Source organism: Saccostrea cucullata, unplaced genomic scaffold (assembly GCF_032062105.1).
Source record: "Saccostrea cucullata isolate Sc308-1 unplaced genomic scaffold, CSIRO_AGI_Scuc_v1 ctg78, whole genome shotgun sequence".
Taxonomy (NCBI): Eukaryota; Metazoa; Mollusca; class Bivalvia; order Ostreida; family Ostreidae; genus Saccostrea; species Saccostrea cuccullata.
The window spans coordinates 719249-744925 of NW_026940638.1; the positions used below are offsets into that span (position 1 = coordinate 719249).

The following is a 25677-nucleotide window of genomic DNA, read 5'->3' on the forward strand; positions in this document are numbered from 1 at the left end:
TTCTCTAAAAATCAGTTTATCAAGAAAGCATGTAACAAACATTTTATAACTGAGATGCAGGGGAAAAGCTAATGGTACTGTTACAGCATTTCCTGAACATATAAGTGAAATTTCAAAGCATTTTCCTCTTGAATATGTTCATGTACTGAATTTTTAAACTTCAGTCTTTGGTCTTCTGTGTTTTGGAGAAACAATGCTATCACACATCCACGTAGCTAAATCTTGGAATGCCTAATGCCACACAAGGCCTCAGAAGGAAGGCATGGCTAGCCAACAATGACTGGTTGTACGGACACTCAGCTGTTTGAGTCGGACTCGTGACTTTCACGAAGGGATATTTCATGGTCCAGTCGTTCTTCTAATGCTGCTATGAAGTCAGCAGGTAGATTCCTCTCCTCTCCGATTTTCTGAGCAATGGCACTTGCACTATCATTCTGTTGTGATAAAGAGAATGACAATATTAAACATAAAAGTAAGAATTACTAGATATTCTGATATTTTGTGATATATTTTTGTCATTACCAGTTGTATTTATTGATGTCTTGTGTGTTAATTTAAAACAAAAAAGTTGTTAACATTGTGATTGCATTTAATGATAAAATTAATCTAAAATTGTACATGTATGTACCCAGGTTTCAATTACAGAATTATTTAGGTTGCTGATTATCAATGGTATTGATCAATTTGACATCCCTTGTATATAACAATGCAGAAAACTAAAGATAAATTGTATCTTTGGAAGCATTATTCATATATTTCTGATGCAGATAAGGCAGATATTTAACAATCTTCTCCTAAAACTTGACTGGCCGTTTGCCTTAAAAATATGACACTTGTAGCATCCACAGCAAGAATTGTAGCACACATCCTCAGATGCATTAACAATGCAAAAATGATCAAAACAAGTATCTACTTTATAGAAAAATAATAGACCTGTAAGGCTGTTCCAAAAGCATGAATCTAGCTGGCCTTTTGTTGTAACACTTTAAGCTGGCCAGTTGCACGTACCTTAGAAATTTCTGTTCAGACACAGCATGCACAACAAAATGCACTTATCCACTGATGCATTATCTCTCCTGCATTAGTCTAGGTATGAATATATATACAACCTGGTAGCTTGACTCGCCCCCAAAACTTGACTCCTGGGATGCCAACAGTATAGCATAAACTTTTGCCAAGGTTACCTAAAATTCTTTATTTTATTCATAAAAATAATCCGATTGAATTAAATAAATACCTTACACACAGATGTCCTGTATATAGTTCCATCCTTATCTTCAAATTCCAGTAGGAAAATTTCTGAAAAGAATTGAAATTTAAAATGAAGAAGGAAAAAAATAAAACATTTATATGCTGATTAATTGATGAGTTCCAAACTTTGCTTGTCTGAACACCCATTTTCTATTGTTTTTAAAATACATGTAAGTATATGTTCAAGCCAATGCAGCAAACAAGTAATTTCTCAACATAGGTACAGTTCAATGAGACAATTTATGATCACCTTATGATACGCTTTATATTGTATTATTACTTCACTTTTGGACAGGTCTTAAAACTGTCACTTTTTAAATCTCAACATGACTAGCATTTACATTTTCTCCTCACAAACCCTTGGCCTATTAAACCATCTGTGAGAAGTGAATAGTGCTGAAAAGATAATTGGTATGTTCACATCATTTGAAGAGATTTTGGTTTCCAGCATTGATTTCACACAGTATGTTACCTTTCAACTTTGTAGGTGGGATGTACACATTAATATCAGGTTTCTTTGCTTTATTTTGCCGATGTCTTGGTTTCTCATTAAGTTTAGCTTTCACTTCCTTATCATATGTATCTCTACAAAAGAAAATGCTTTCTTAATGTTTCATGAATTGGAAGTCCCTAAAATTGTCATAATCTAATCAATTTGATATACATGTACTTTAAACTAGAAGGAGTCTTACAAAAGCCATGTTACTTCTACTAAAAATTTAATTAAATTAATTTAGCATGAAGAAAATGTATTCAAATAAACTCTTGTTGCAGTTCCGTAGCTTTTTAGTCTGAAAAAATTGGGATGGGTGACCAGAGAGCAATAATGCCATCCAATAATCAAGAGGCCCATGGGCCACATCGCACCTGAATAACTTTTGCCATTCTGTTCTGTTCTTTACAACTCCCCCTCCCCCTTGAAATACCTATTGTGGCCCTGCCCTATCCCAGGGGTCATGATTTGGACAATTTAGAATCTACACTATCCCAGGATGTTTCCACATAAGTTTTAGCTTTACTAACCCAGGGCATAGGGGTAGTCTGGTAGTGTCCATCCCTAGATGCATCATCCATGCAAGTTTGGTTCGGGTAGGGCTTATAATAACTTGGGAATGGACTTGCTCCTTAAAACTTTAACCAGGGACGCCAATGCTGGGGGTATACCATAAGCTCATCTCGACTTCGTCAAGGTGAGCTAAAAAGTTGAAAAATGTGAAAAGTTTACTGACAAACAGACAGACATTGGATGACCAGAAAAGCTCACTTGAGCTTTAGCTCAGGCGAGCTAAAAAATGTATATTTTTGCACAAAGAGTGGTTTTCTTGATTAATCTCTGCATATATTTAAAGTGCTTTCTCAACATATTACTAATGATGTATTCTTAACAGGTCCAGTACAATCTCTTGATTTAGCTATATAGCTTTAAATAGCTATATAGCTTTATCAAGCTATTCAGAATAACTTGATTTAGCTATTTTATCACACTTTTTTCTCAAATGTGTTATTTTTTTCAGCATGTACAAAAAGTCGCACCTTGGTGCATGGAGATATTAAACTTTGAACTATTCTGAATACAATGCATTTAAAAATCATTCACCAAAATGTGTCTCCTTGAGAGACTTTGAACTCAAAGTTTTTTAAAGTTTCGGGGCTATTGATGAGTGACCACACAGTTACTTCTTGAATGAAATTATAATGGAGGTCAGTTATGGTTAATAGGATAATTGATTGGTAACAGTTCAGCACAAAGAGAAGCAATCATACTTATCCACGCTTAAAGCGCACACAAGGTAGTGCACAGTTACTCAATGAAAATTCATCTTTTGCTTAAAAGTATTCAATAGCTGCAATGTTAGAACTATTTTTTATTTTGCTTGTTGTTTTGATAACCCATAGTAGATATGAATAGTCAAATATTTCATGTACTTGCAACTATTTGTCTAACATTAACTATTTGTCTACTATTTTTCTTACAAAAAACATTTTTGTGAAAAGCTGCATATAAATAGCTAAATCAAGCTATTTTAAAAAGCTTAATATAGCTAAATAGCTATTTCAAGCCACACAGCTAAATCAAGAGATTGTACTGGACCTGATTAACATACCTATTGACTATTACCATAACAAAAAAGATTACACTCAAAGATAAACCTTGATATGTGAACTTTTTTGTGTTATCTGTCGTGAATTTAGTTTATTTCACTTTCATCGTTATATTCCCTCCTCCCGTAACCTCGAGTTATCGTTCTTAGTACGAGTTATCTGTTCCTTATAGCAGGTATCACAGAAGCAAATGTTGTGGATAACTAAATCAGTGTGAAATGTTAAAATTGTTAAAGAATGACAGTTAAACTAGCGAGTCTGAAGTTCGTCTCTGGATAAATGTATGATCTGATACAATGTACAGTATTAAATTTTGAGATTTGACCGAAACACACAATTAAAAATTACAATCTAAATGCATATACCATATATTGGCCAAGTTTTGACCCCCCACCCCAAAATGACGATATTGAAAACAAAATGCGAGGCGAAGATGTTGGAATGTCTCTGCGAACTATGTCAAATAATTAAGGCATCTAATTTCCACAAAATTCTTCACATTAAAGATTAGTCTTCACTGAATATAAAACTCATAACATATAAAAGGAAGAAATTGTCAATTTAAAAAGTAAACATCCCTGCAATTAAATGGGCTTATACAAGTTCCTAATGACGCTGCAAAAAGAAAATATTAATATATATTCAAATGAACTACATCCATATTGAACGGAAATAGTTTTATTGAAATGCCATTTCTGTTTGTATTATGGATGCATTGTAGAGAGACACGAATATTACGTACCCCCCCTTCTTTTCTCGAAATAAGTTTAAATTACTAGTACTGTTAATTTAGTATGAAAATATTCATTGAAACCGCCCACACGCTTTTTTGTTGCAGTCTGATGATCCTCTAATGTTCATATATCCGAATAGTTCTATTATAAAAAAAGAAAGTTGGAACCAAACCCCCAACCACCCCTCACGAAATAGGCACAGTAACAACTAATTAACTAAGGACATTAATCATAAGCTAGAGCCAGTTCAGTTTATTCACTTTAAAACATGGTTCAAGGCTGAGGTACAATTACATATATACAAGTACTGGTATACATTTTATCAAGCAAGGAGGGATTAGATATAGCTGAAGAGAAAGTAGACCTAACTAATTCTTTTGAGAAAATGACATCACAAAGCTTCATGGTTGTTTTATAGAACAAATTTTCTAGACCCAAGAATTTTTCCAGCAAATTACATTAAACAATATTCAAACATAAAGTCATGTCATTTCTTGCTGGAGTGTAAAAAAAAATAATTTTCAATTACTGGTACACTGAAAGAAAAACCTAGTGAATTTAACTAGTGTGTTACGTAAAGCGTTGGTCGTGATTAGTAAACTTTCAGTTTACTGGTTAAGATAGTGAGTTGTGGAGCGGGGGTCGTATAGATACTAAGATACCTAGTGAAAGTTACTCATCAATTCTAAATTTACTAATCTTATTTAGTAAATATACCAATATCTGGTAAAACTACTATTAAGGTAGTGATTGTATGGACAGTAAATCTACTAGTTTTCTTCGTGACATTAACTAGTTATTTTTTTTACAGTGTATGTCAATTACTTATTATGATCCTGTTCATTCAAGTTTGACTACGAAATGAAAATTACTAACATTCCGAAAAAATGGTTCCCCGTACTTTATTCTCATATCATACCACAGGCACCTGAAGTATAGATAATACCCCCCCCCTTTTTGTTAATGAAAAAAATGTAAGAGTGTATAATATCTCAAAAATATAAACTTTCCCCATCAAACACATCTACATGTCGTTATATGCAAGCAGATTGTACTTTTTCTCACGTTTAAAGAATGACCCTATTCGGTATAATAGAAATGCCAATGGAAGAAAATTTTATGTATCCGATTAATAAATCGTCCGATTACGGCATATTAAACATTAATGGCGGGGTTTAAGTTGAATACTTCAGTAGGAGAACATCTCCCTGAGAGAGTGCTTGCAAAATTATGATAGGTAACACTATTATTAACCTTGGAAATCTGTCTCGAAGCGGGGAACCCCACATTTGTTTACAACTTTTGTTTCTTACCTTGTGTATTTTTATTATACCGAATAGGGTCATTCTTGCATTTTTTTCATTAACAAAAAGGTGGGGGGTATTATCCATACTTCAGGTGCCTGTGATCATACATTAATGTGCACGTCAATCAGGAATATTGTTTAAAAATAAAAAAAAATTCCCCACACTAATGCATATTATTGAGAAGCTATATAAATCTTTATCGTTTCTATATCCATCTATATCCAGTATTCAAGTCCATAGTACCCCCCCCCTCCCCCCCGGAATAACTGGGCATTTGCTGCTTATTAGGTATCGAAGTTCTCATTCATATGTAGGTTTGCAGGTCCTCCTTTCCCTCTGTACTATTGTTGCAGTATGGTATTGTACTGGATTTTCTTTTACGGTTTTACGGAAAACGAGTGAGAACAGAGGACACCCCCCTTCCCCCCACGAAATATGTTCTTTGTTTTTTTAATAGTTTTCTGCTTTCCCTAAACTATTCTTAAAAATAATTTTTATTTTTTATTTGCTTGTCATTTTTCAAAGTTGCCTTTTCAATTTTTTTTTCGCCCCCTCCCCCTTCTTTCCTTTGAAGAGCGATGCTTCGACTACATGCCTGCTATGTACAATATCTTGAAAATGTGATAAGCAATCAATGATGCGACATGTTCCACAAATTTCCAGAGACTATTCTCTAGAGTTTTGACCTTCATACACTTGAAAAAGAAAGCTGAATTAAAAAAAAAAACAACATTTAGACACATTGTCATTTAGAACATCCTTTTACCTCATTACCGGAAATTTTACAATACCTGCTATTAGGAAAGATAACTCGTGTTAAGAACGATAACTCGAGTTTACGAGAAGAGAGAATAAGAATACATACTGAACTGACTTAAAATGAATCAAACTTTTAACTTATTCTGTTTCTTATGGGTGCATTTACTAGTACCCAAAAGGAACCCAAAAGGACACCGAAAGGACCCTAAAGGACTCAAACTGAATAATTATGATATACTGAAAATTAATAATTTGAATTAAATTAGGAATATTATAAGTTAACATAAAAGTTGGCAAAAACATAAATTTATATTGTTGCAACTTTTATTTGAGAATAACATAGTATTTTATATAGCACATCAAACACTGAATCTAGTCAGATATGCTTTGTTTTATTTTAGCTGAAAAAAACAAAGTATTATTATATATCTCCTTGTATTTTACCACATCTTACAATATGATATTTAACGAAGAAATGTTTTATTTTATGACTTGTTTTAGGCATGTGGTATCGGTGGTGCGGGACCCCCCCCCCCCCCCAAAATTTTTTTTCATAAAATAGGAAAGTGTTCATTGAATATCCATTTATTCTCTTTATTTCAAGTCCTTTTGGGTTGTTTTTAATATTTCCTTTTGGGTCCTTTTGGTTTTCTTTTGGGTTCCTTTTGGGTAAATCGACACACCGGTTTCTTACTATCTTAGTCAAGTTACTTAGTGTTGTCTACATTGAATAATCCTTGACTTCATGACACTATATTTAATGATATAAATTTCCCCTAATGGGCCTGTCCTTTTTAGGCATAATCCTGTTATTGACTTCGCGAAGTCAATAAGTTTGACGTTGTTGACGTTAACGTCAAAATTCATCCCAGGTCATTGTTAGAGCCCCGGAATTAATTATTTGTAGAACAGGAGTATATATAGAGAGACGACAGAACCAAATACTATGCATTTCACTGCAAGCGAATCAAATAACAGGAGTATATTAAACAGAGACGGATATATTCAAGACTATGCATTTCAGTACAAGCGAATCAAATAACAGGAGTATATATAGAGAGACGGATATTTCATTCTTAAAGTTCCACAAAGGGGAAGATTTCCCCGGGAAAAGGGTTTTCTTTGGGGGAGAGATATAATAAAAATGGGGCTTGGTATTTTAGGGGGGATCATTCTTAAAAATGCACGTTTTTAAAGAGATCGAATTAAATAACAGGAGTAAAAGGCGACGCAAGTAAACCCCAGAACTAATCTGAGTCGCGAATCAAATAACAGTATATATATACAGAGACGGATATATTCAAGACTATGAATTTCAGTACAAGCGAATCAAATAACAGGAGTATATATAGAGAGATGGATACATCATTTTTAAAGGTCCACAAAAGGGTTTTCTTTGGGGGAGAGATATAATAAAAATGGGGCTTGCTATTTTGGGGGGGATCATTCTTAAAAATGCACGTTTTTAATGAGAGTGAATCAAATAACAGGAGTAAAAGGCAACGCAAGTAAACCCCAGAACTAATTTGAGTCGCGAATCAAATAACAAGAGTATATATAGAGAAACGGGGAATTTAAATATTACGTTTCTCACTGTTATCGATCGGAGTAGCATACATATTTAAGCAGTGTATTTTCTTCTTAAGGATTCAATGTTTTCTTCCATGTTATTGTCATGATTTCCTTTATTCTCTGTAATGCTTTAAATACAGCGATATATATTTTGGATAAATGCATTAACGGAATAAACCTAGTGATGATTAAAGGTTAAGTCCGTTTAGTGAATATCGATATTTAAATTACGGATTTCACATTTCATTAAAATTTGCTTTATTCCATTAAGGGGATGTAAAATGTTAAATGTTTTCCCATAGAAAGGGAGAAGGGGGTATAGAAACTTTTATGCTTATAATTTTATTGCAACTTAATTTTATGGCTTTATTCCGTTTATTGCTTTTAAATATGGCGATATATTTAGGAGAAATGTCTTAAAACGGAATAAACCAAATTATGATTGAAGGTTAAATCCGTTTAGTGAATTTCGATATTTAAATGACGGATTTCACATTTCATTGTAATTTGCTTTTTTCCGTTTATGAGATGTAATAATGTTAAATGTTTTTCCACATGGGAGAGGGGGGGGTATATAGAAACTTGTATGCTTATAAATTTATTGCACCTTCATTCATTTATGGCTTTATTCCGTTTGTTTTAAATAAGGCGATATATTTAGGAGAAATTTTAACGGAATAAACCAAATTATCTGTAACTCTCAAATTTTAAATAACGTACTTCAATTTCATAATCTGGTTCATTTTTAAAAAAGTAATAAACGGAATAAAACCATAAATGTAAGGTTGCAATAAATTCTGAAGCATACAAGTTAATACACTTTTTAGAAAAATAAGCTGAATATTTTTTTGGACTTTCTGGGAGTAATGGAGCAACAACGGAATGAGGATTTGGATAGCGAATACGGTTTACAATGCGTATCTAATGTCTATGAAAAGTGTTCACCGAGGTTAACATCGTGAAAAACTGAACTGACAAAACTTAAAGCATGACAAGACACAATAACAAAAAGGCAAAATTTTAATAACAATGAAAATACTAACATAAAAGAAACAGAAATCTTATGGATTTGCGAGTAATTATGTGTTTTTGTTGTAAAATTTATTACAAATGGAACATTATTTACGGAATAAAGCCATAAGGATATTTTGGTATGTTCTGAGCTAGTTAGAATGATCTAACTGTGTCTCGGTACAAGCCCTCACCACAGTTAGAATACGTCCCATATACTTGCAATGTAGCAAATCGGAGCGGATCCGCTCCGAAACGATTTCGAAGAATATAAAAGGATTTGCACTGGAAATAACTACCAAATTAAGGGTACCTGTAGAGTGCGAAACGAAATAGAAACGAAACGAACTGAAACGAAACGAAATCTACCGAAACGAAATTAACCTACCGAAACGAAATGAAGTCAAGACGAAATGAAACGAAATCAAAACGAAACCTGCCGAAACGAAACGAAACAAAACTATCAAAAGGTTTTGTATTTTTTCAAATCAAGGTACATTGTACATGTATATAATTATTTATCCCATGTTTACCCTTTATCCCGTGGATATAGCTCATGGGATATCGTTTTCATATCCCACACTTAAGTGGAGTTATGACGTCACAATGGTTTTTGCGTTAGCGTGATGAAGTAAAATATAGCAGTGTCCCATATAACAAGAGGCCCATGGGCCACATCGCTCACCTGAGCACTAAGGGTAGGAAATAGTAGAAAATGGCTTTCTATTGTAAAGTTTAAATCCAAAAGTAGTCCCATGACAAATCATGGATTTGCTATTTTTAGAAAATGATTTTTAAAGAATTTTCCTATATATATCTTTAAAAACTTTGGTCAGCCATTTTGACCCCGCCCTACCCCATGGGGTCATGATTTGAACAAAATTGAATCTACACTACTTGAGCATGCTTCCATAAAAATATGATGAATTATGGCTTTGTCATTCTTGAGAAGAAGATGTTTAAAGATATTTCCTCTTTCTATGTAAAACTTTGTCAGCCATTTTGGCCCCGCCCTACCCCTAGGGGTCATGATTTGAACACACTTGAATCTACACTACCTGAGCATGCTCCCATATAAATTTGATGAATTATGGCTTTGTCATTCTTGAGAAGAAGATTTTTAAAGAATTTTCCTATATATTTCTATGTTAAATTTTGGTAGGCCATTTTGGCCCCGCCCTACCCCGGGGGGTCATGATTTGAACAAACTTGAAACTACGTACACTACCTGAGCATGCTTCCATATATATATGATGAATTATGGCTTTGTCCTTCTTGAGAAGAAGATTTTTGAAAGAATTTTCCTATATATTTCTATGTAAAACTTTGGTCGGCCATTTTGGCCCCGCCCTACCCCCAGGGGTCATGATTTGAACAAACTTGAATCTACACTACCTGAACATGCTTCCATGTAAATATGATGAATTATGGCTTTGTCATTCTTGAGAAGAAGATTTTTAAAGAATTTTCCTATATATTTCTATGTAAAACTTTGGTCGGCCATTTTGGCCCCGCCCTACCCCTGGAGGACATGATTTTAACAAACTTGAATCTACACTACCTGAGCATGCTCCCATATAAATATGATGAATTATGGCTTTGTCATTCTTGAGAAGAAGATTTTTAAAGAATTTTCCTATATATTTCTATGTAAAACTTTGGTTGGCCATTTTGGCCCCGCCCTACCCCCGGGGGTCATAATTTGAACAAACTTGAATCTACACTACCTGAACATGCTTCCATGTAAATATGATGAATCATGGCTTTGTCATTCTTGAGAAGAAGATTTTTAAAGAATTTTCCTATATATTTCTATGTAAAACTTTGGTCGGCCATTTTGGCCCAGCCCTACCCCCGGGGGACATGATTTGAACAAACTTGAATCTACACTACCTGAGCATGCTCCCATATAAATATGATGAATTATGGCTTTGTCATTCTTGAGAAGAAGATTTTTAAAGAATTTTCCTATATATTTCTATGTTAAAATTTGGTCGGCCATTTTGGCCCCGCCCTACCCCCGGGGGTCATGATTTGAACAAACTTGAATCTACACTACCTGATGATGTTTCCCCATAAGTTTCATCTTTCCTGGCACAGTGGTTCTTGAGAAGAAGATTTTTAAAATATGCCACCAAATTTTCATTAATTCCCAATTATCTCCCCTTGAATGAGGGCGTGGCCCTTCATTTGTACAAACTTGAATCCCCTTCCCCCAAGGATACTTTGTACCAAGTTTGGTTGAAATTGGCCCAGCGGTTCTTGAGAAGAAGTCGAAAATGTGAAAAGTTTACAGACAGACAGACAGACGGACAGACAGACGGACGGACAGACAGACGGACGCCGGACAAAATGTGATCAGAAAAGCTCACTTGAGCCTTCGGCTCAGGTGAGCTAAAAACAGTGTAAAACATCGGTTGTGAAGTATTAAACATGGGATAAAAAGAATCTCCCAAGATTTGTAGATGGATATGATTTTTACCCAACTCGTTGTGTGTTTTTATCCCCTCGCCAAGGCTCGGGGAAAAAAATCACACAACTCGTTGGATAAAAATCAAATCCAACTACAAATCATGGGAGATCCTATATATATGTGAACTGCATGGGGACTTTTTTTTTTACTTCAGTTCAAATAAAATTTATATAGTTCAAGCACTTGTTAATACTAAGTGTAAAATTTAATTACCGATAAATTATCCCTTCTCAGTCTAATGTATTTACATGTTTGCCAGCTGCAAATAATATGCACGAACGTACGATGCATGTATAGTTTCAATATGTGCAGTATTTTCTAATTTTTTATATTTTACTTTTATTTTCAGTATTTATTTATCTAGATACAACATATCTATCAAAATTGATGTGTTACAATTATGTACGGGTCGAAATAAAGTCACTGTACTGTTGTATTGCGAATGTCTTAAAACATAGGATAAACCAGAGACTTGGAGTATTTAGTATTCCATTCGGATTCCGAGGTGTCTGGTTTTATTGTTCAATTATACATGTACATGTAACTCCAACCGGAATCTTGTGTATCCTTTCTACGTACATACGGTCCTATTCTTTATCGAGGTAATTTCGAGCAAGAAATGAGTGGCTAGGAAGGGCTGCAAATTTAGGTCTATGTTCGACACTTACGGTCTTTGAGCAGGGAGGGATCTTTATCGTGCCACACCTGCTGTGACACGGGGCTTCAGTTTATACGGTCTCATCCGAAGGACAGCCCCATTTAGTTGCCTTTTACGGCAAGCAAGGGGGTATGAGGACCTATTCTAACCCGGATCCCCACGGGGCTGTATGAGCTTGAAGCGAAACAATTGCCTGTGGTGCTTGAACTAAATAAATTTTACATGAAGTAAAAATAAACCATATAAACATTAACATTCTGAAAAGTTTTGTTTCGTTTCGGGTTTTGATTTCGTTTCGTTTCGTCTTGATTTTGTTTCGTTTCGGTAGGTTTTGTTTCGTTTCGGTAGATTTCATTTCGTTTCGGCAGATTTCGTTTCGTTTCAGTTCGTTTCGTTTCTATTTCGTTTCGCACTTTACAGGTACCCCCAAATTAATCAAAACAAACCTTTTTGAGATTGCTTATGCCTTTTACTCCAGAAAATAATCAATCTAAAGACGAAAATCCAATTAATTTTCTCAACGTTTTTCTGTCGCTTCAAATTTACCTGCCATGCTTACATTCGGAACTCTCTAGATTGTTCGTAGTAAATGCACTGAGTTATAAGGAGTACAAGTTATCGCCCATGTTTCTTTTGCTACATTACGAATACACGGAACGAATTCTATCGTTAAACCGGGTCCGTAGGACAATATCATTTTAACGATAGAACGTTCTATCTAGTTCTGAGCATACAATAATGAATGTTTTTAAAGTAAAAAGTATTATAAATTTATTCATCGTGTATATACATATCTGGGCAATTTAGATTTATTCTAAAATCTGGAAAAAGTATAATATATAAAAAAACAAAGGTAAGAATTTGACGTTAACGTCAACAACGTCAAACTTTATGACTTCGCGAAGTCAATAACAGGATAATGCCCCTTTTTAAAATAAAAACTGCACTTTTTTACCTGGAAACTTGATTTTGTATTATGCTTTTCATAAAACCATGTTTCATATCGAGCTTCGATCGAAGACCAGTAGCCATGTTGTTTTTTTCTGACTAGATCATGCGTTATTTATTTCGTGAATAATTCTACTCGGCATTTTATTCTGTAAAAGTGCATGATTTTCCCTATCTATGTCGTATTTACAGCAAACATAAATAAGGAAAACAAGAAGATACAATATACTCAATATTTAAAGAACACTGTGCTAAAAAAAGGTGAAAAGCAAATATATTAAACGTACGAGTTGTTTAACTTTCTGCACAAAATTTGATGACGTTTTTCTCAGGAGAAACAAAACATGGCGGAAAATGTGGACTCAAACGACCAAAATACGACGGATAACCCGATAAAAGGCATACTAAAACGAAGAAAGAAAGAAGAGGAGAGTGCAGAAAATCCAGTGAAGTCAATTCTGAAAAAATCTAGGACTTCAAGCGAAGGAGACAAGGATGCATCTACGCAACAACCCCGCAGTATTCTGAGAAAGAGGTCTGACAACGCCGGCGAAGACTCGACAGAACAAACGAGCAAAGAAGACAGAGAAAAGAGTAAAAACTTGCCTGTAAAGGTTAAAGTAGAAAAGGATTTACACGAGCATGCAAAATCACCGAAAAAATCACCGGAAGGGAAACGGCTGCAGAATAAAGTCAAGGCGGAAAAAACATCACCCCCGTCAGTCCCCCTGAATGTAGATCTATACAATGAGGACGACGATGATTATGGTAAAAAGTCATTTTGAATTAATTTCCATTTAAGTTAAAAGATTTATAATATGATGACGGTGTGACTGTCAGGGCGAGCTCAGATACTTATTAAGTTTTCATTTAGAATGCGGGTGGTTTCGCTCCGATTACGTGTTCGCGCCGAGTGGTTTCGCTCCTATCACTTCTTCGCGCCGAGTGGATTCGCCCCGTGTGGGTTCGTGCTGCTGTATCACTGAAAATACCGCTATAATGAAAATTAACAAAATTCAAATTATGATATAGCATATAAATTGGAAATTGTTGATCAAAAAGATTCCAATGCCAGGTATAATTTCCTATAATATCCTTACTATCAGTATTCTTACATGTATTTTATTCTCTTATATAGTAAATATTAAACATGTGTATTTATTAATATTACTTGTACATGACTAGCAATAAGGTTATAATAAATTTATACACATTATATATTTATTTTAACATCCAGTTCTAAATTATTCCAAATTAAACGATCAATTTTGTTCAAATAGTCATAATTTGGCTAAAAATGGCCTCACTATAAGTATTAATACAAAATGGGATAATTATCCGACATAACACGACATTAACACTTGGGATTAATTAATTACAAACTACTAAGTTATAATTACAGGTAATTGGGGGAAGCCATTCTGTATACTACCCATATCTTACCTGTAGATAAACGGGGCGAAACCACTCGGTGCGATACCACTCGGCGCGAACACGTAATCGGCGCGAAACCACCCTACACCTTCATTTAGATTGACTCGTCAAACCGCACATGACTTTCAGTGTGTCTTAGATTCTGACATCACATGACGAAACCTGAACAGGGCTGATTTATTGAAGTATCATTTTAATTTTCTGCAATAAATTCATTAAATCAAGGCAAATTAATGATTCGTTTAACTTTGCTTTAGCTTTTGTGTACAAAGCGATGCATGGGTCCAAATTACTGTGGAAAAAAATTCTTTCCAATGAATGTGCAGTGATCCGAAATTTTCTCTTTGCCTAGGCATTGTTAGAGCTTGCAGTACACTGCGCTCACTAATATATTCGATGGTGAAACCACGCAATTCTTTTTTACAACCCTACACAACTCAAATGTCAAGTTGTGCATTATGCTTATGCTGTTACGGTTTACAGTAAACTCATAAATAACTGTTTTACAGTGTGACTTTTGGAGCGAGTGCGGTTATCAAAGTTGCACTTGAAACATTGATCAGCCACTTCAATATTTCAAACATCAAGTTGCACTTGAGATATCTCTACTAGCTGTGATGTCACACGAAGTAACGGCGCTTGTTGGTTACTGCTTCCAATGCAATTTTATCTATTATCATAATCAGATGTAATAGTTTTGTATACAAAAAGCAGACTTATATGTTGATGGTGTGACCGTTAGGGTGAGTGCAAATACTCATTCAGTTTTAATTCAGATCGGGCTTGTCAAACTGCATGTGACATTTGGTGCTTCTAAATTTTGGTGTCACATGATGTCGTCATTGTATGTTAGTTGCATTACCAAAAAGAAGCCTGAACAGTGGTGAGGGTAAATGAAAGCTGGTTTAATTACAATTTATCTTCAAAATTTACCCATTAAATCAATATGAATTAACTTTTTTTAAACTTTTGCTTTTATTCTTGCGAGAACGAAGTTGAGGATGAAGACATCAGTCATGATATTGAGCCAAGCCAAATCTCAGCCGAAATTAATGCAAGCTTTAATATTTTCCAGTGTTTCTGAATCATACTTAGTTTTTAAAAAAAACCTAAGTATCTTCAAACAGCAAACAAATTAAAAGTGCTATTATCATGTAAATGTTGTAATTGTAGAAGCTGTCCAAGATCCAAAAGTTGACAGAAGTCGATCCTGTCCTTATCTTGATACAATCAACAGGTACGCTTACTAACTTACTTAATTTGAGTACGGGTCATTACATGGATGCTTTAATACTTAATTCTTAGTACACATACTTTAAATTATTTATTAAATCACATGTAAAGTTTGACTTGTTTCATTACAGATCTGTCCTAGATTTTGATTTTGAGAAACTCTGTTCTGTGTCACTCTCTCACATTAATGTGTATGCATGTCTGGTGTGTGGGAAGTACTTTCAAGGTATTTGCTCTCATATATTATTATTGTATTTAAAATATTTTCACATGGTTTTGTACTTCTTCAATATTTTCTGATCCAGTTTTAGACAATTCTGGAAATGTTAAATTTTTATATTTCCATGGGGTATTTTACATCTTCCATATACACATGTATATAATTCAATCAAAAAAAGAATTATTTTATATTTTATACATTTAATTTAGTCATATTGATATAATTTGTAGTTACCAATGGATTGGTGAATAACCACTTTAATCTTACATAGTGTAATTTATTTTGTTTTGAAACAATGAACAAGGTGATACACATTCATGTGTATTTCAGGCCGTGGAAAACTCTCTCATGCCTATACCCACAGCGTACAGGAAAGTCATCATGTGTTTTTAAACTTATTGACACAGAAATTTTACTGCCTCCCAGACAACTACCAGATCATAGATTCTTCTCTGGATGATATCATTGTAAGTCACTTGTTAGGTATCTCTATATGACATCATTGTAAGTCACTTGTTAGGTATCTCTATATGACATCATTGTAAGTCACTTGTTAGGTATCACTATACGACATCATTGTAAGTCACTTGTTAGGTATATCTACATGATATTGTAAGTCACTTGTTAGGTATCTCTTTATGTCATCATTGTAAGTCACTTGTAAAGTATCTCTACATGACATCATTGTAAGTCACTTGTTCTATGTCACATCACTGCAGGGCTCGAGCTGTGATTCGCCATTGTCGCCAATTGCGAATTTTTTTCAAAAGTGGCGAAAAGAAATTCATAAGTGGCGAAAATGAATTTTTTAGATGTACCATGTACAAATTTTGTGTAGACCTGATTAGCTCCTTTGTTTATTTAATGTATACAGATAAGTCCCTCTGTTTATTTAATGCAGCAGAGGTGTGAAAACTGAAACCTACATGTAGGAAATCACGTCTCGCTTGAACGAACACAGCTGACTAGGTAATTATCCTGGAGCAATAAACGGTTACAAAATTGCTTGAAATAATATAATTTGGATTAAACAAGGGGGATAAAGTGTTATTAGGAGATGAAGTTTGTAAATAAAAGATTTTTATCAACAAAATATGGATCTATTTAGATCGTTTTTTTTAACCGAAAGTAGGGAAAGATGACGAAAATTGTAAAGAATGGCTTCAAATTTTACCTAATGAAAGTTGAAAAATGTGCACATTATACCATAAGCTGACATAGAGTGAAAAAGAAATTGGTTTGAAAACAGAATTATCTAAGAAGATAACACTGATTTATTTACATGAGCTTGCATATTAAACCCTGGAGTCTCCAAGTTGTGAAAATAAAGTCAAGTTTTAAACCTTATTTTCATTACTTTTTAATAACTTCTTTTCACAATCAATTAATGAAATGATGAAAATTTCCATTTCTAAAAAATGTCATATATTTTCTATTAGGTCTGTAGCCCCCCCCCCCCCCCCCCCTTCCCAGACAAAACAAAAAATATAATAATCATGAGGAGATTTTCTGTCAAGAGTTGGCTGATATCAATTCAATATCAAATTAATTGTATAATTCCAACAGTACTTTTTCTTTCTTTTTTTAAATGGATACTGTAAGCTTTAAACATTACAATTTTAAAACAATGTCTGTGATATATTTGTAACAGGAAACCATTACATATTAATAAAAAAAAATTGAATAACATTAAAGTGCATTGCATTGTCGAGAAATCAGATGTAAGTATGCCTTTCCTTTTGTCGCGAAAAGTGGCGAAAAACATTTTCGGTCCAGTGGGAGCCCTGCATCATTGTAAGTCATTGTTGGGTATTTCTTTATGACATCATTGTAAGTCACTTGTTAAGTATATCTATATGATATCATTGTAAGTCACTTGTTAGGTATATCTATATGATATCATTGTAAGTCACTTGTTAGGTATCTCTATATGACATCATTGTAAGTCACTTGTTAGGTATCTCTATATGACATCATTGTAAGTCACTTGTTAGGTATCACTATACGACATCATTGTAAGTCACTTGTTAGGTATATCTACATGATATTGTAAGTCACTTGTTAGGTATCTCTTTATGTCATCATTGTAAGTCACTTGTAAAGTATCTCTACATGACATCATTGTAAGTCACTTGTTCTATGTCACATCATTGTAAGTCATTGTTGGGTATTTCTTTATGACATCATTGTAAGTCACTTGTTAAGTATATCTATATGATATCATTGTAAGTCACTTGTTAGGTATATCTATATGATATCATTGTAAGTCACTTGTTAGGTATCTCTATATGACATCATTGTAAGTCACTTGTTAGGTATCTCTATATGACATCATTGTAAGTCACTTGTTAGGTATATCTATATGACATCATTGTAAGTCACTTGTTAGGTATCTCTATATGACATCATTGTAAGTCACTTTTTAGGTATCTCTATATGACATCATTGTAAGTCACTTGTTAGATATCAGGTCTTTCACTTTTATATATGACATCATTGTATGTCACTTATTAAGCATAAGGTCTTTGACTTATCTATTTGACATCACTGTACACAACCTTTGTTTATCAAATTATTGACATTGAATGACATTAGGAAAATTTTTTAGATCTTTTTTATATAGCAAGCAAAAAATCTGTTTTTGTATTTCAGTATGTGTTAAATCCCACATTTAGGGATGAACACATTGCGTCTCTAGACTCCAGCAGTAAGCTCTCTAGAGCATATGATGGCACAACATATCTACCAGGTATGATCATGAATAATTTTTAAATTTTGATTTTATTATAGATAAATAACTCATTCACACTTTTTGTGGAAAATTTGGGTAGATGTTGTTACTTTCATCTATCTGTCCATCCCTCCATCCTATTTTCGTTTTCAACACAACTCTTAGATTTCTAAGCTTTAAAAATCCCTTTGCATACTATGGACCTGGTCTGGTAGATGTGCAGTAAGTTTAAAGAGTTTATCAAAATCAAACCTTGTCATTGCTCTTCTTTTTATGCCCCCCTTCGAAGAAGGGAGGGCATATTGCTTTGCTGCTGTCTGTCGGTCGGTCTGTTGGTCTATTTAGTTTCCGTTCATTTTCTTCACAACCATTGCACTTACTGAAATGAGATTTGGTATACAGATTTATCAGATGAATATCTAAGTCAAGTTCTGTTATGGGTACAATTGCACCATTTTTGACAGAGTTATGCCCCTTGGACTTGAAAAATTCCAATTATTTGCAGTTTCTGTTCATTTTTTTTTGCAGAAAGAAGTTTCACATACTGAAATGAAATTTAGTACCGTAGACAGAATTATCAGAGGAAAATCTAGATCAAGTTCTGTTTTGGGTATGATGGCGATATATTTGACAGATTCATGCCCCTTGGACTTGGAAAAATTCCAATTTTGGGGAGGGGGGCACAAGTGTTTTACAAACATCTCTTGTTGAAGGTTGAGTCTTGAAAATTGTCATAAAGGTTTCAAACTTTGGATTTCTGACCATGACATTCATTTTTTCGGATGCTGTGTGTGACTTATATTTTTCTGAATGATAGACCTAATAATGTTTTAGCACACCATTCCACTGTATATATCTATTAGAGGTTATATTTACTGAATGAATTATTAAATTAAAGCAATAAATCTATTCTCAAGTAGATACAAGTTGGACAATGATTATATATTGTTTCCATTGTTGCATTTACTGGAATTTTTAAAGTTCTGAAATTAGTATAAACCCTGTATTACCAAATTTTCATAGATATTAATACATCTGCAGCATCCTGGGATGGATATTAATAATGATGTTTTGGATGTTTTGTGTGATTTAATTATATTATCCAAAATAAGAAATGAGGATGGAATTCTTAAGTTTCTTATTCCCATATATACTTTTTTTCATGTATATAAATATATAGCAAGAACAAATATAAATGCCACTTACCAAAAAGAATGAGTGTGAGTGAGAAAGTGTGAGTAAATGGCATGGAAAAAAAACATACTTGGTGTAATATCTTTGTAATAAGACGAAAAAATAAATAAATAAAAAAAAAAAAAAAAAGTTTCTTATTCCATAATACATGTAAATATAAGCACAAAAAAATACGTTGATTGAGAGATGTTTAGATACAACCAGACACAACAAAACATGATTTGAATATTGCTAATAATGCTAAAGAATTTTTTAATTACCTATCTTTTATTATCATGGAGTCCAACAACAAGGACTGCCATTTCTAATACTAACATTTTTTTTAAAAATATGTCTGGATTTGCTTTAAAATTTGATGATTTTTGTTTGGTTTGGTATTATAATAAATGGTATCATTTTATTTTCATTTTAGGTATTGTGGGTTTGAACAACATCAAGGAAAATGACTACTGTAATGTCATTTTACAGGTAATATATTTTTTTTAAATCCCAAACTAATATACCTTCCCTTATCTGATGTTGAAGTTTGAACTCTTTTTCTTTTCTTTTTTTTTTTCAATTTTCTCATCTTACTTTGAAGAGTACATGTATAGTGGGTTGGGTTGAGCAATATTCTTGGTGATATGGAGCTTAACATAATAAACTTAATATTTTATCATCTATTAATACTGGGTTTTTTTCCAGGCCTTGTCACATGTCACACCCCTAAGAAATTTCTTTTTACAAGAAGAAAATTACAAGAAAATCAAGAGGCCCCCAGGGGACCAGATGGTTTTACTTGTTCAGAGGTTTGGGGAACTCCTCAGGAAACTCTGGAATCCCCGGAATTTTAAGGCTCACGTCAGTCCTCATGAGATGTTACAGGCCGTGGTCCTCTGTAGTAAAAAGAAGTTCCAGATCACGGAGCAGGGTATTCTACTCTTTATGTACTCTACTCCATCACATTATAGAATAAAAATAGAATAAAAACAGTACGATAAAATCTAGAATGACCTTGTGTTGATAGAATTTTTGTCTCTTTATTGGCAAAAATATAAAGTATATTTCCCTTAGCACCTAACTTTTGTAGTAAGGGTGAATGTTAACATTTTTAAATTGATCACTCTGAATTTTTATGCAATGTCTCAGAGTAAACACGTATAGCAAGATTACTGTTAGGAATTAAAAAAAATATTGATATTTTTTTAATGGTCCCTACTGGATATACAATGTAGAAGTACACAACAGTAAAAACCCAACATGATCTCATATTAAATCTGATTCCAAAGCTGAAAGTTTTTGTAATTTATGAATATTTCAATCTATAAATTTTGAAATAAATTTTATAAAATATTTCGGTTAATAAATTTTGAAAAAAAAAGCATGTTTTAGTTGTTTCTTATTATGAAGACAATACAATAAATTGTGTTTCACTGTTGAATTTATAATCTTTAAACTAGATTTGACATTGCTATTGTACACTCTTCAGTTTAGACTCCAGTTGACCACTGTTACTGACTTTTGTCATGTTTTTTCCCTTTTAGGTGATGCTCTGGAGTTCATGTCCTGGTTTCTGAATGCTCTACACTTGGCCATGAATGGAACAAGAAAATTAAACAGCACAATTGTAAACAAAACATTTAGAGGGAAAATGAAAGTATTCACAAGAAAAGTTCTTCCCATTGATTTGGTAAGTTACATCTAAAAAAGTATTTCTTGTACAGATATATCGGTGACACCAATTACAAGAACACATTGATAATTATGTACAATGTTATTTTATTCTTTTGATTTTGTTTGATTAAATATTGGAATTTTTTTCAGAAAGAAGAAGAGAAAGAGAAACTCCTTATGACAGATGAATATCTAGGTATGATTGCTTTATGATAAATTAGAATTGCAATGTCAAAGAATATCTTTAAATATTTCAGGGAAGAAGTTTAAGATAAAACCACTGTTTAGTGTTGGTTGGCAGATATGTGTATAATTTTAAGCATATTTTAGAACATGCGGAGGAGATTCCTTGGTTATACTTGACCTGTGACCTTCCACCCCCACCCCTTTACCCTGATGAACTTCAGGAAAACATCATCCCTCAGATCCCATTTGCGACACTCCTCACCAAATTTAATGGTGTATCAGAGAAGGAGTATAAAACTCACAAGGATTCACAGCTGAAGCGATTCCAGATCACAAAGTTACCAAACTTTGTCATCATCTTCATTAAGGTAACGATTATTCTTTTGTGTGGAATGCAATTTGTTTTGTTGGTTACATCAATTCTAAATGTATGCTTTTGTTCCCCAGAGATTTACCAAGAATTACTTCATCAAAGAAAAAAATCCAACCATTGTCAATTTTCCTATCAAGTAAGTTTTGTAAAGCACAAATTTTAGCTTGACCTGCATCCTTTATATAATTTATATTACAATATACAAGATAATATCAGAGTTCTATCTCTTAATAAAAAACTTTAAACACATTTATTTGGATTTCAGAAACATTGATTTTGGAGATTTATTAGCCCCAGAACACCGAGTTTTACATAAAAACACCACGTATGATCTCATGGCTAACATTGTACATGACGGAGAGCCAGAGAGAGGAAAAGGCACATACAGGGTCCACGTCCTACACAAGGTAAGACTTTATATCAGACGTTATCTGTGTTTACTGTAGAATCATCTCTGTCATTGGGAACAAATGATAATGGACTTTGTTGATAAACCTTACCCACAAATTTACATCTCTACAGTCTTTGTTAGAGCATCAATTCATTGTAAATGCTGGGCTCAAGACATAATTATGTCCTGGGAAACTAGGAAAATTTCGCTCAGAAACTTTGACTCCCTTGAATTCCATGGTATTTTACCTGTCTTTTCTTTGTTGAAAATGAAATCAATTTCATAGTTTCATAGTTTCAGTCCTAAGACTCTTATCTTGATATATTTTTTCATTTAATATTTATCATTGTTTTATGTATCTGAAATTCAAAGAAATCTTATACTTGGAAAGAATGTTAATAATTGGGCAAGAAGACAGCATATACTAAGATTAGTCTTAATAAACATTTTTTTCACAGGGTACTCAGAAGTGGTATGAGATGCAGGACCTTCATGTAACAGACATTCTTCCTCAAATGATTCCTCTGTCTGAGAGTTATATACAGGTCAGTAATTTATCTCTGCAATAAGATTTATATGCAAGGCAGTACTTTATCTCTATCATTCAGATTTACAAGGCCCTTCTCCTATCATCCAGATGTGCAAGGCCCTTCTCCTATCATCCAGATTTACAAGACCCTTCTCCTATCATCCAGATCTAATAAGGCTCTTCTCCTATCATCAAGATCTAACAAGGCCCTTCTCCTATCATCCAGATTTAACAAGGCCATTCTCCTATCATCCAGACTTACAAGGCCATTCTCCTATCAACCAGATCTAACAAGGCCCTTCTCCTCCTATCATCCAGATCTAACAAGGCCATTATCCTGTCATCCAGATTTAACAAGGCCATTCTCCTATCATCCAGATTTAACAAGGCCATTCTCCTATCATCCAGATCTTACAAGACCCTTCTCCTATCATCCATATTTACAAGGCCATTCTCCTATCATCCAGATTTACAAGGCCCTTCTCCTATCATGTAGATTTACAAGGCCTCTCTCCTATCACCCAGATCTAACAAGGCCCTTCTCCTATCATCCAGATCTTACAAGACCCTTCTCCTATCATCCATATTTACAAGGCCATTCTCCTATCATCCAGATTTACAAGGCCCTTCTCCTATCATCTAGATTTACAAGGCCCTTCTCCTTTCATCCAGATTTACAAGGCCCTTCTCCTATCATCCAGGGGCCCGTTTTACAAAATGACTTACGACTTAAGACCGAAGTTAATTCTTCATATAACATTTTAATTAACATTATATCGATAATTATTTTAAACCTTTTTAAAGGAATGTGGTAAGCTATTTTTACACAAACAATTTCTCAGAGAATAATTAATTCTGAAAAATTTTACAATCATTTTAAGTTTTTGGTCTTAGTCGTAAGTTCTTCTGTAAAACAGGCCCCAGATTTACAAGGCCCTTTTCCTATCATCAAGATCTTACAAGGCTCTTCTATCATCCAGATTTAACAAGGCCCTTCCTCTGTCATCCAGATCTAAAAGACCCTTCCCCTATCTTCCAGATCAAAAAGGCTCTTCTATCATCCAGATCTAAAAGGCTCTTTTCCTATCATCCAGATCTAAAAGGCTCCTCTATCATCTAGAGTTAATTAGGCCCTTATTTCATTCACATACCAACTGAAGTCTTTTTTTCAGTCAGCAAGATTTAATAAACCCTTTCTTTTATTGTCCAAATTAAACAAGCCACATTTCCTATCATCCAGTTTAAACAGAGCCTTTCTCCTTTCACCCAGGTTTACCAAATCCCCTCTCCTACAATCCAGACTTAACAAGGCCTTTTTTCTTATCCAGATTTAACAAGCCATTCTCCTGATCCAAATTTTGTCATTACAGATATATGAATTAAGGAGGGATATACCCAATCCAGTTTATGGCAAGAATCCAGAGGAACTGGCAGCACAACAACCAGAGTCTATGGAGCTGGACAAGTGAAGGGGGTTGGGGCATTGTGAAGGGGGGACTAGAATAAGCCAGGCATCTGGCAGAGAAGAACTGCAGATCAGTTCTGTTTTTAACAGCAGGATAATGGATTATCACCAATGTACCAAAGTACATAATAAAACATCTAAACTTAGTTGTGTATTATTATAAATCTATAAATGGTGGAGAGTAGGTGGATTTTGAATTTTATATAGTTTCATGGAAATGTATTACTGATGTAAAGTCAGTACAAACTGAAGAAAAAAAAGCTGTGAAAGAATTTGCTCTTAGTTCTTAGGTAATGTATTCCAAAAACAGAAGAGATTCATCCTTGTAAAAACCAAGTTGAAAAAAATGAAAAATTATTGAGAATTCTGAATATCTTAGACAATAGAATTAGCAGTGTTTCTTAGCTCAGTAAGTTTTTAAAAAAGTTTTTAAAAATTTTTATGTATTTATATACCTACTGGTATCTTATAATGCTTATTGTGTCCCATTACGTTTTTGTGTAGAATACAAGGGATTCATTATGCAGCATTTGGCCGTGGAGGTGAATTCCTTATGTACGTTTTATCTCCGTATTTGCATTTAATAGGATTGAAATTATTGCTTAGAGCTTCTGAGAGACATTCAAACCCACATTCACATAAATAACAAAGACATTGTGTGTGTGTTTAAAAAAAAGAACTGCCTTAAACAATAGGAATGGATTTTTATTAATTCCATCGGAATCTTGTTTCTATTTGCATGGCTCTGATGTTAAATTGATAATGGCTTTGTCACATATATTGACATGCTAACGTTGTAGAAAATCTCAAACAAATGAAATTTTTCATTGATTTTTGAGAAGTTCGCAAACTATTACCTTTAAAGAATCTGTTTAAAATTGTTAATAACAGACAAATATTAAAGTCGTTTTATTAGAGTACTACCCAACCCTTCTCAACTTGCAAAAGTGTTTTATTTTCGCTTTAATAAATTAGTCCGACCGCTCCATTCAAATCTCTTAAAATATTGTACAATATGGTGTAAAAATTTAAACCCTTAATTCATAGAAAGATTAGAAATTACAACCTAAAGTATATCGGGAGGATTTAAAGTTGGCCATTTAGCGTGAGACTTATTAATTGAATTATCGTGGGACTCGTCACCCGATCGATTCAATTTGATTTTTTCCACGAGGTCTATTGAGCGGATGTTCTAATGCTGTGACATTTAATTTAGAAATCTCCCGCAGTGACGGTGTAAGATGTTTGCCTATATAAATATGTAAGCTTTTAATGCAGATTAGGTGTAAATGTTTGTTGTCAGAACCCGGCTCTGGGTTGAAGAGGTTTGTTGAGCAATAAATATATATATCTACTCGGTTACAGAACCAGTCGCTCGCAATGTCCCACCTTTTGTAAGCGGTTGACAGCGCCAGATTTGCAAAAATTCCAAACTGATGTAAACTTCCGAGC

General features: G+C 33.8%; 2 protein-coding genes across 2 annotated transcripts; one reads left to right on the forward strand and one right to left on the reverse strand.

The window, feature by feature from the left end:
* On the reverse strand, nucleotides 1-12935 carry LOC134255892 (UPF0561 protein C2orf68 homolog). Its single transcript, XM_062738484.1, has 4 exons — nucleotides 12824-12935; nucleotides 1724-1836; nucleotides 1238-1299; nucleotides 1-434 (listed from the first exon to the last, which is right to left on the reverse strand). The coding sequence occupies exons 1-4, from the start codon at nucleotides 12898-12900 to the stop codon at nucleotides 297-299; spliced, it is 390 nt and encodes a 129-aa protein (XP_062594468.1). The 5' UTR covers nucleotides 12901-12935; the 3' UTR covers nucleotides 1-296.
* Nucleotides 12936-13112: 177 nt separating this feature from the next.
* Nucleotides 13113-24371, forward strand: LOC134255891 (ubiquitin carboxyl-terminal hydrolase 39-like). The gene is made up of 14 exons (XM_062738483.1): nucleotides 13113-13584; nucleotides 15424-15487; nucleotides 15615-15709; nucleotides 16034-16170; nucleotides 18356-18452; nucleotides 20041-20096; nucleotides 20313-20538; nucleotides 21152-21297; nucleotides 21432-21477; nucleotides 21612-21835; nucleotides 21915-21976; nucleotides 22106-22247; nucleotides 22690-22776; nucleotides 24131-24371. The coding sequence occupies exons 1-14, from the start codon at nucleotides 13161-13163 to the stop codon at nucleotides 24227-24229; spliced, it is 1905 nt and encodes a 634-aa protein (XP_062594467.1). The 5' UTR covers nucleotides 13113-13160; the 3' UTR covers nucleotides 24230-24371.
* Nucleotides 24372-25677: the final 1306 nt, after the last annotated feature.

Coding starts and splice junctions, on each gene's coding strand:
- LOC134255891 (XM_062738483.1), top strand. CDS start 13,161: ATGGCGGAAAATGTGGACTCAAACGACCAAAATACGACGGATAACCCG. Junction 15,710..16,033: donor GTGTGGGAAGTACTTTCAAG/GTATTTGCTCTC, acceptor TGTGTATTTCAG/GCCGTGGAAAACTCTCTCAT. Junction 21,977..22,105: donor ATTGTCAATTTTCCTATCAA/GTAAGTTTTGTA, acceptor TTTGGATTTCAG/AAACATTGATTTTGGAGATT.
- LOC134255892 (XM_062738484.1), bottom strand. CDS start 12,900: ATGGCTACTGGTCTTCGATCGAAGCTCGATATGAAACATGGTTTTATG. Junction 1,837..12,823: donor ATACAAAATCAAGTTTCCAG/GTAAAAAAGTGC, acceptor TTTCTTTTGTAG/AGATACATATGATAAGGAAG. Junction 1,300..1,723: donor CCCACCTACAAAGTTGAAAG/GTAACATACTGT, acceptor AATTCTTTTCAG/AAATTTTCCTACTGGAATTT.